Here is an 11,218-nt window from a genome sequence, read left to right on the forward strand (position 1 = left end):
TGCTCAACATCTCACTTACATTTTTAGGTTAATAGCAGATTCGATCAGTACTTGTATCTGTTTTTAACACAGATGATATAATATGATACTGTAACGTGGTTTTGAACTTGAGAATCAAAACCACCATTAGTAGCCCGATAGATATTATATATCTGTAGGGGTCCTCTTCTCTTCTACTTTTGCAATAATCAAGGCATTTCTCAACCTCACTCTTTACCTGTAAATACAATTCCTCTGCTTTCTCCCCTTTTCTCAATTCCTGCTTCCTCCCTAACAATACAAAATAACACTTAGAAAACAAGGTATTATGTGGAATGGAATACGTTCTGATTGTTTGAATGCCATGGAAAATGAACATACCATGTGTTTCAATTGGCTTTCCGAATCAGTAATAGTATCTCCCTGGAGCTTTAGGTCGCACTCATGGAATGTGTATGCATTGATTTGCAGTCTCTCCTTTAATATCAGCCCTATCAGCAGACGCCTTTAACTCGCTAGCTAGCTAAATATTCCTTGTTTAAGGAAATGAAATTCCAACCTACTCTACATAAGTAATTCTTCAAGAATGGAATCTTCATCTGATCACTGTAATCAAATTCAACTACAGAGGAAACAGTTATATGTCTGAACCAATCATCCATAACAAGAATTCAAGAAAGCAAGTTATTGCAAATTCCAGAGTGTTGTTGAGCTAGCCATAGGTACAGAGGAACAAAAGAACTCGGTGAAAATAAGATGATGGGCTCACCTTGTTAAAATCATCTTCCCCAACAAAACCAAAAGGTATTATTTTCACCCCACATATGTGACATCCATTCTAACTGACTCAGGCAGGTCAGGACGGAGGTACTAAGACCCGGGTCTTCCACCTTTTCAATCCACAACACTGAATGACCACATCGCATGTCCACATCCTCAAGGACCGGTTGTAGAACTTCCGGTCTTCAACATGACAAAAGCTGGTGTTTTCACCTCTGGACTAACTGGTTTTACAAGTTTCATCTTTGAACGTCCGTTTTTGCAAAACTTTTTGCAAAACTTTATCCAAAAAAATCTAATTAACCCAAAAAATTCCAGTATCTGGTATCATCTATCTATGCTGTTGATATATAAATATAAGCCAAATAGCTAATGAAGTGATTAAACTCATAGAAATAAGTGAATTGTTGCTCGTGCATCTACGTACGGTCACAAACACCCCCTTTTGTGTGGATTTCTCTTAAACCGAACACCTTATCAATTGTAGGACCACAGCTTGAGAAGACACTGCCCTTAACCTTTTCTTTGGTAACAGGTTTAGCTAGATGTTTGGAATATGAACAAAAGCACTAGTTCAGCCAGAAGTTTAATGAACCAAAATAGGAGCCCATTACATTAGAAACCCCATATGAATCATACACTATTAATTAATAATGTGTTTCAAAATATCTTCTTTCAATTCTATACAGAACACTCTGCATTCTTTATAAAAAAAAAGGAAAGATAAACAACCAACACCATTATTGCTAGCCTCAGTTGTCATCTTCTTCATCGTCTGTTAAGTGAGTTTTAAGTGTCTGATTAGGTATTATCCATTTGTCATTCTCCCATGATGCATCTTTATCTGGCAATTTATACTCGTCTGCTTTTAATGACAACTCAAACTCAGGCAGGTCCGGTAACACATCCAAACTCCTGCATCAATCACCATCTTCTTGTTAGCACCACATAATTTACAATGATAACAAAAGAAATGAATTTGACCACTTACTTTTCTTCCTCTAAAAGGTAAGCATACATCTGAGACTTTTTAGCTGCAGTTTCTGGAATTTTCTTATTTAAATGCTTCATGGCACCCCATGCAGCCGGAGCCCTGCATGCCATCAAGTGAATAGATAAAACCTATTTACTTATAAATGGGTTGAGTGTACTTATCTGTAACGGGTCAAACAGATAAGTATCTTAATCTGAACCTCTTAAACAATTTTGTTCAAAAAAACTATCATTGAGATAATATAAATTTTGTAACCATATGTGACACTCGGAAAAAGTGTGATATTGACCCGACCCATTCTAAAAGTCTTAAGTTTTCATCCGAAGGCATTTTGTTGGTTATCTGCCCCACCCATTATTCCACCTCTAAATACCTCATATCATGAACCTAACCTTGTTATGGGAAGTGCTAGGCAAAAGTTTAAGCAGGCCTTCTTGCTCTCTGTTAGAATCTCTTCAGCTGCTAGAAAACAACAAACTGCACTGATATGGCAGGATGGTTCGGTACCCTTGTCTGTGATCAGACCATGGTAATAATATGCTGCAGCCTATTTACAAATATCAGACAACAGAATCCTGATTAATGCACATCAATAGAGAAAACCGGTATTATAAATTACTGTAATTAGTTTGGCCATGCAAACCTTTGCTTCAAGGTACTTCCATTTGATGAATGACAAATGTTTCTTTCCATATCCATTAAGGTTCTCACACGTTGACAAGCAGTAATGAGCCTGGTTGAAACACGAATGCATTAGCGATTGGCTGATAAGATCTAGATGTTGAATTGTGGCAACAAAAGATGAAGTTTGTACCTGTCCGAAATAACTTAATTGCTCACATGCTAGTCTTCTCTTAACGGATAAAGTGGCATTTTTACTTTCAACTGCTGAAGCAAGCTGCATTTCCGTTCCCTGAAAGTCATCATTTACAGTATGAGTATAGTTTATATTTATTTCAAGGAGCTGATCATGCAGTGATGGACCCAGATAGAGGTGCCACAATGAACGGTCAGAGGAGTTAGCTAGGTAACGGGTAACTAGTTTTGTCCAAACGGTTCACATAGGTTAGGCCACTACAACACTTTCAGGTCCATTTTGTTTTGACTTTTTCAAGGAGTAATGTATTAAAAGGATTATAACAACCACCTTAAGAAAATAAACATCTAACTTATTTTATCACAAGCGTTCAAGAAAACTTTGGGTGACTTTTGACCCAGTTGGCCCATTTGACATGTTTTAATCTGTAGCTAAGGCTAAGACTTTATCTTCTCTGTCCATTTAACTCAACTTTTGATCAAAATTGATATTCAAATCATGCAGAGCCAGGAAGGTTTTGCGGTGTGTTAAATTTTAAAAAACAGTTACCTCCAAAATTGTAAGAATAATCAAAATGTAATATTTCATCCCCTTTCACAGATTACAGTGCCTGAATCAGCTACTGAGTTTATGGTGATCAAATAGAAAGTAACTTTGGGTGCGATTAACAAGTGATCATGGATTCCAAGTACAGTACGTTAAACCAATTGGGCATTTCACAAAAAGATTTTCGCATTTAAAGTAGATTGAAATGTACACAGTTCAATATAATGGCTATACTGTTCAAAAAACTATTTTGTAAAAGAACATACCTGCCCGAGTGCTTGAATATAAGCAGCCTCTATCACATTCTCCTGCAAATCTACAGGTAGCTTCATCCTGATCATGAAATTAGAGATAAATCACACAATTTCACTAATAAAAATGTGCAACTGTGAACTATCTTTGGTTCATCAAAAATCTTAACATACCTTATATGAGGTGGAATTTGGACAAGAATTTCCCGAAGACAGAATTGCAAGTACCCGGCTGCTTTTACCAATAAGTCCACTGCACACCTTATGTTATCTGTAATTAAAAAGACCACATATCAATTGGCATTTTATGGATTCGAGGTTGGTTTTATTTTATTACATGCATAAGAAGGTTATATATAAACCTGTAGATTCGACTGTTTCAGTGGAAACAGTTTGATCAGGAATCAACTTTGAATTTGCCTCCATTAAGGTCAACATAGCCATCATATGAACAACAGATAGTAATTCAAACCATGAATCCGCAACACATACTTCCTGGTCATCACAATATATACAGATCAGATCACAATTTACATAATAATCAATCTCCGTGAACATAAATAGTATAGTCCTTACTTGTCGTCCATCGTCTATACTTTTCCATTTGAATTCAATGAGTTCTCTAAAGCCAAGCTCTAGTAAATTAACAAACAAATTAAACTATGAGATGAATACATGTATTTACTAGTTGATTACACCTTAAGCATATATAAATATAGTATTAATCAAAATAATAAATGATCAAACAACCTTGATCAGTGAGGCCAACGAACAAAGGCAGATATTCCTCCAATGCACGAAGCAATTCAGGGACAGCTGATACATCTGCAATATCTATAAAACATGCTGTTAGACTTACAGATGATTCTAAATTAGAAGATATATATTTAATTATATATATAGACGTCAGACATATATTAGCTAGGAAACCAAAGTACATATTAATTACCAGTTTGTTGGGCTAGAAGACCGATTTGACTTCTAAAAGATGTTAGACGATCAACGAGATCTTTAGGAACAAGGCCTTTAAGTGATTTTGAAATATTAGTATTCGTAGGAACACGAATAGAAGAAGGAACTAGTATGGTTACTAAAGGGATCTTCATCGGCTTTTTATTATTATTATTATTGCCTCCAACTCTATACACGGAAATTGCACACCCCATTTTTTTGCTCACTATCTAGCTAGCTAGCTTAGCTCTTGCAAAACACCTACTTGTTACTTCGTTGGTTTTAGATTATATGACATATATAATACAATATTATTCTATATACATAATATATATGAGTACAACACACAGGTATAGTATAACTGTTCTTTCTGTAAATATTAATTGCTAAAAATTTAAGAGGGAAATATGGGCAAAGCACGTGATATATGGCGAAGAAGAAATGAAGAAAATCAGCAATTAGTAGTTATGAAGCTTCTTGTGCATGTTATGGAGTCACATGGCCGGGGGTTTGTTTATAGACGTTTGAAAATGCATTATTAATATTTCAACTATATACAGAGTATAATCTAAAATGCCTTATCTATACTATTTATAGTTATATCTATACTATTCGTATATTATAAAGCAAATCTACTTTTTAATATTTAACTTTTCAATATTTAACATTTCAACATTTAACAATATAAACCACATTATAACCTACACTACTCGGCGCCACCCCACCAATCGCCACTCGCCACCGCCACCACCGCCATCACCGTCGTTGTCATTATACCGCCACATTGTGCGAACATATAATCACCACCACCATAGCCACCAATCGCCGGCATCGTCGCCACCACCGCCGCCATTACAATACTACCACCGCCGTCACCTCCATCATATATATATATATAATATAAAATGCCCATAAAAAATACTCATATAATCTGAAATATCTTATATACGACTCTCTCCAAACTTATAGAAAAATTAAATCTCATATTTTTTTTCTTTATAAACCCTTAAATATATATCATATATACTCAAAATACAAGTTTTCAATACATAATGTATACAATGGTTTTAAATGAAACATGTTTTGAGTATATAAATGAGAACTCAAAATAAGGGTGCCCTATATATATATATATACTAGAGATAGTATCCGTGCATTGCGGCGGTAAGATAGCGGAGGTAATAGGTCAAGTCGTACAATATGATAGCAAAATGTCTTAGTCGTACGGGCTCCGCCCTCGGATTTAAAAATTTGTCGAAAGTATATCAAATAACATCTCTAATAAAAGAGCATGAAATTTTAAGAACACCCATACAATTTTTATAATTTTATCGATATACGGTTTTTGAGATAAAAGATTTTGAATGAATTAGAGGAATAAAGAGTTGTGTTCATAAGGAACCATAAAAATTGGTGAGATCCAAGGAGCTAATCTCAACCATTAATCAACAATCATCAATGATTAAGATTAAAAGCAAACCTACACATGGAAGACCTTACTGTTGTCATCTCCACCGATCTCTTCATCTCCGGCGACATTTCGATGAATTATTCCGGTCACCATCGCCAGAGTTTCTAACAACTCCGGCGATCTACTCCGGCTAACCAGTATCCAATCAAATTTGATTGGTAATCACCACCGCCGTCAAAAAACTCCACTGAATTACTCCGGCGTTATTGTAACATCCTAAAATTTTTAGGCCAACGAAAATTAACCTTATTAATAGTTTTTGACATTCAAATAGTTTCCTAGTATTTTATTTCTGAATATAGGGTTAAGTTAGTTGGAATTTTAGCGGATAGCGGGTGTTATACCCACTAAATTTGAGTTGGGTCTTGGCATAACAAGAATGTGCCAGCCATATTTTCTTCTCTTACTCGCCATTCCATTCACACCTAAAACACCTTCTTGATTCTTCTTCTCTTCCAATCCAAATCAAATCTAATCCTTCTAAACAATTCAAGATTTCCTTCGAGATTGAAATAATAATCTTCAAGCATCAAAATTTAAAAGTCAGGGTTTGTGTTTGGTTGAAGGGCTGGCCGAATTCAAGAGAGGAAAGGGGGAAAGAAGAAATTTTAATTCATAGTCTAATTCCTTGAGTACTTGAAGTAACAATCTTCATAACCTAATTCCAATTCTTGATTTTCTTTAAAAATTCGGGTTCTTGCTATTAAATTGAATTGGGAAATTTGGGGGTTTTCATAAAAATAAGTTAATTTCTATAATACAAGTTAGGGTTCTTGAATTGAATCAAAATAAGGTTTCTAGTTGGGTTGCATGTTAGATTTTGATGAATGTTACTAAGAACCAATTGGACAGATTCTGTCCCTCACTTTGTCACGTGTAAATCACCCCCATGACAGAATTTTCAGTTGTTGAGTCCTAAAAAGAAATGTAGGTTATTGTGTTAGCTCAAATTGACCGTCGGAATGGGTTAAAAAGATGGAGTAGAACTCCAGTTACGAATTTTTGAATTCAGTAGCGTCATGCTGATCTTTCAGCAAAAATGATTTTGTGTCTTTTAATAAAACGAGTAAAACACATTTTTACGAGTTAATTCATGTCTTGGTCACTGAAGATAAAATTTACCTAAATGTGTTAAATTGAAGTGGCCACTGTAATGAGGTCAAAATATGGTGTAGAACTCAGATTATGGTCATTGAAGTCGGTAAGGTCAAATCTGTTTTGTCAGTAAGAACAGCAATTGTTTGTGTTTTTAAAACGACCAGAAGTCACCTTTGTAGGACAATTTACATATTGGTTACTAAAAATAAAATATAGGTATATGTGTCATATAAATTTGGCAACTGGAATCAAGTAAAAAGAGTGAGTAGAACTTGAGTTATGCTCGTTTGAAGGCAGCTTAGTCAAATATACAAATGGGGATTTTGTTATAAAAGTGAGTTGGCATTATGATAATGATATAGGAGATACATGTTATATGAACCAACCCAAGATTAATATAAGATTGTAAATGATGGGTTGGTTGTTGAAATGCTACTGATTATGGTTAGACGGCCTAGTATGTGATTGATGATCCTATATGCGTTTGTGATATATTGCTAGGTTGAAGCATACATATTTGGTATTCTTGCGGTCATCTTGATTTATGATTTTGGTTGTCGCGGAGGAGGTGAGTATCTTGCATACCTTTATATATGAGTCGGGCCGATTACCATATGATGATGGATTTCATGTATGGTACTCGATTTGGCGTTAGAGCCCAATTTGGGGCAGTGTGATTATGAGGCCTAAGAACCTCTTGAGATATGATGTATGAGGCCTAAGAACCCTGAGATTATTGATATTGATTGTGTTGATTAGCTTATATGGATCCATGTAATGCGTTAAAGTACAAAGGTTAGCATGTAGATATGGTACGACGGTGCCATAGGCTACATGTAATATCCTTTATGCGTTGCCCTCCTTCGTGTGTATAAACGTATGCAAGATTATTCACTAAGCTTTGCTTACCTTTTAGTTGTTTACCTTTTTATAGGTTGTCCCGGAAGCGGAAGCAAAGTTAAGTAATATAAAGATTGAAGCTTGAAGTTGATTTATGGATATTGATTGCTTTAGCTAAGGCAGAAATTGGTAATATTGATAGGATCTGTAGAGACACCTTTGAACTATTGGCTCATGGTACATTTGATTGTTTTGGTAAAATATTTGTTATGTCAAGTGTTAGATTCAAGGAATTTTGGTCAATTATAATGGGTCATTTTGTAATAGTAATGAATTGATCATGATTGAATGTATTTTAAAAACTCATTATCCACAACAGGTTTTGACGAAGGTTTTACGAAAAGGTCATGCCGAAATTTCTAATTTTGTGCGTTGTCTTTTATAATGAGTTTTGGTTAATGTATTTGTCGAGATTTTGGCTATGTAATTTCCTTATGAATGGAAGGTTTCATTGGTGTGTCTTTAATCCATTTTTGAAGTATGAAATTATTGGTGAAAGATTTGAAGTCTTTTAAGTGTTCATGTGGGTTATAATTTACTACATCTTGGTTCTGAATTCTGATTTTTACTTCATCTTGGTTCTCTTTCTTACTTCATCTTGGTTTTGATTTTTACTTCATCTTGGTTCTGTTTCTTACTTAATCTTGGTTCTGATTTTTACTTCATCTTGGTTATGAGTTTACTTCATCTTGGCTGTGATTTTTCTTCATATGGGTTTTATAAAAAAAAAAGCCGTATATATATAGGGGACCCTTATTTTGAAAACCCATTTTTTTGTAAGAACCGAGAGAACTCTTAAATTTCATATTGGAACACATGTTTTTTTTTGTCATTCACATGTGAAATATTGTAAAAACATATGTTGTAGAAGAAATTTTATTTTGAAACCTTATACTAGTTAATCAAACCCGGATTCAACCCGAGTTTGTACAGTTAAATCAGTTCGAACCCGTACATTGAGTTTAGGGTAAAAAGGAGAAATAAGAAAATAAAAATACAAAAAATTATGATGTCATATCTTTTAAAAAATTGTGCTAGCAAAGGATGAGAGATTGCCATTTCATTCTTTTTCTAAAAATAGCTTTTGAAAACAATTTTGTTTTATTAACATAAGAGATATAGCCGTTTGTCACATGTGAACAAATTCATTCACAAGTTCATAAAATGCTAATTCGAAGGTTTCTTGAAAAAGTTTCTTCTACAATATATATTTTTATATCATTTCACATGTGAATGAACAAAAAAAACATGAAAACAAATGTATAATTTAAGAGTTCTTATGGTTTTTATAAAAAAATGGTTCTCAAAATAAGGAAATTATATATATATATATGATACTTAGCTCTTTGAGAGGGGTATATCGAAATTAACTCAACTTTATAAAACCCGTTTGATTTATAGAATTTCTTAAAATTTAATGAAATTAAAATTAAATTTTCTTCTATATGGTTTTGCCAAAGTGAAATTAAATTCTAGTTAATATTTAACCTGATAAACATACATCATACTGTATATAGTGTATAGATATTATGAGTAGTATAACTTGTTGTCACGAGAGATAGTGTCGTTGTGGCAGTGAGATGGTGGAGGTGATAGGTCAAGTTATAGAGTATGATAGCTAAATACCTTAACCCTACGGGCTCTGCATTCGAATTTTAAAAATTCATCGAAAGTATATCGAATAACATCTCTAATGAAAGAGCATGAAATTTTAAGAACACCCATACAATTTTTATAATTTATTGATATACGGTTTTTGAGATAAAAGATTTTGAATGAATTAGAGAAAAAAATGATTTATGAAAGAGAGAAAAAAAAATGAGTGGTTGAGAATTAAAAAAAAGACAAAATGTTTTATAATATATATTAATAGATATAATATTTGGTATTGAAAAAGCATTCGTGCAATGGAAAGTTGTCTCATGTACTGGAAACCAAGTGTGATCGCAATGATGCATTGTAACATACACCTGTAGTTGGATTTAAAAAATGGGTGTGTGGGTTTTGTTCAGCTGCTCAGATCTCTTTGTGAACTCATTCATGGCGATAAACATGCATGTGCATGTACATGGGTTATTGTGTTGATTGACCGCGTATTAAGGACCAGACTAATTATCCATTTTTATTGTTTAAAATTTAACTAATTAAGTAATACTAGTACGTACATTTCAATTTGTTCATTTCTCTCTAATGATGTACTTTTAAACCCCCTGGATTATTTTAAAATATATAATACTCGATCCGTATGAAGTAATTATTAAGTCGGTCACATCATATATTTATTTATAATATAACTAAAAAAAGTTGGGGTACACTTGGGATCTCTAATTCTCCTCCTTAATCTAATACTCACAACTTATTAATCTTTATTTTTTAAAAATTTAATTAATAAAAAATGCCGACTTTTAAAAAAAAAAAATCTTATAAGCCAACACATGTTAACAATCATCTGATGGTCTTTGTTTATAAATTGTTATATATTTTACAAATTATATACTCTACACTTTTTGTTTCTTTATTTATTTAACTAAAGTTGAAAAAAAAAGAGGTAAACTGAAATCAATATTTATATGGAGTTAATTTTCATATGTTTCTTTTTTAGCTTTCGTATTCATTATGTTGTGATATTGGTCATACACTTTTTGTTTCACAATTATTATAAGATTTATATATTTTGAGACTACTCTTCCAATGGACGGGTTTGAGCACTAGTAAACAAATATAATTTGAACAAATTATTGATGACATACAATTTGGTAATTTCTTAATTCTTACGTAAACTGATTTATAAAAGTTTGTACACTACTTCAAAAAGAAATTATGAAAAGATTTGTTATTGCTTTGTGACGCGTATGATTATAAGTGACGATAAGATCTCAATATCATTTCTTGTCCACATATTAGATAAAAGGTTCAATATATGCTTTTACATGCAAACTCTAGTGTATATATATGTCACCTTTTTCATTTTGTTAATTGAAAGAAAATTTTACTCACAAAGAAAATAACAAGGATTTTCTTACTAAATTGATTTGGTATTATTTCCAAGTGAAAAATGAAAAACGAAATGACTTGTTATTATTAGAATAAAGAAATTAAGAAAAGAAATGTTGATGATCACTATGTATTTAAGATTTTTTTTTTTAAACAGCAGTAGTAATTGGACTCAACGACATTGTCTATTCATCGTTCAGTAGAGACCACGTCACCAACACAGTCAATCCAAAGGCATGACTGGCGATGGAAGTCTCACTACCATTCTGGAGGAAACCAGCTAAATGCTAGAGAAAACTCTCATGCCCCACCTCATTGGCAAAAACTTCCCAATATGGATTTCAAAGGTTTCGAACCCGTAACCAACACTTGGTTGAAAAACGTAAGGGTCATTAAATGTCCAGTTGGGCTAAATCCCCAGAAAATCTAAGATGTTC

At 33.2% G+C, this 11,218-nt stretch overlaps 1 protein-coding gene across 1 annotated transcript; it reads right to left on the reverse strand.

Moving 5' to 3' along the window:
• Positions 1-1,349: 1,349 nt before the first annotated feature.
• On the reverse strand, positions 1,350-4,656 carry LOC122580356. Its single transcript, XM_043752627.1, has 11 exons — positions 4,317-4,656; positions 4,118-4,201; positions 3,944-4,002; positions 3,730-3,862; positions 3,542-3,638; positions 3,383-3,449; positions 2,568-2,666; positions 2,397-2,486; positions 2,146-2,300; positions 1,751-1,852; positions 1,350-1,674 (listed from the first exon to the last, which is right to left on the reverse strand). Exons 1-11 carry the CDS (start codon positions 4,531-4,533, stop codon positions 1,512-1,514), a joined length of 1,266 nt encoding a protein of 421 aa, XP_043608562.1. The 5' UTR covers positions 4,534-4,656; the 3' UTR covers positions 1,350-1,511.
• Between the last annotated feature and the right edge of the window lie 6,562 nt (positions 4,657-11,218).

This window comes from Erigeron canadensis, chromosome 8 (genome assembly GCF_010389155.1).
Source record: "Erigeron canadensis isolate Cc75 chromosome 8, C_canadensis_v1, whole genome shotgun sequence".
In the NCBI taxonomy this organism is placed as follows: domain Eukaryota; kingdom Viridiplantae; phylum Streptophyta; class Magnoliopsida; order Asterales; family Asteraceae; genus Erigeron; species Erigeron canadensis.

Bases quoted from the DNA above. Each gene is read 5' to 3' on its own strand.
- LOC122580356 (XM_043752627.1), bottom strand. From the start codon at position 4,533: ATGGGGTGTGCAATTTCCGTGTATAGAGTTGGAGGCAATAATAATAAT. The intron at 3,450-3,541 runs GTATGTTAAGAT...TTTCATGATCAG, and splicing joins CAAATTCCACCTCATATAAG to GATGAAGCTACCTGTAGATT. The intron at 1,853-2,145 runs GTTAGGTTCATG...GATGGCATGCAG, and splicing joins CTAGCACTTCCCATAACAAG to GGCTCCGGCTGCATGGGGTG.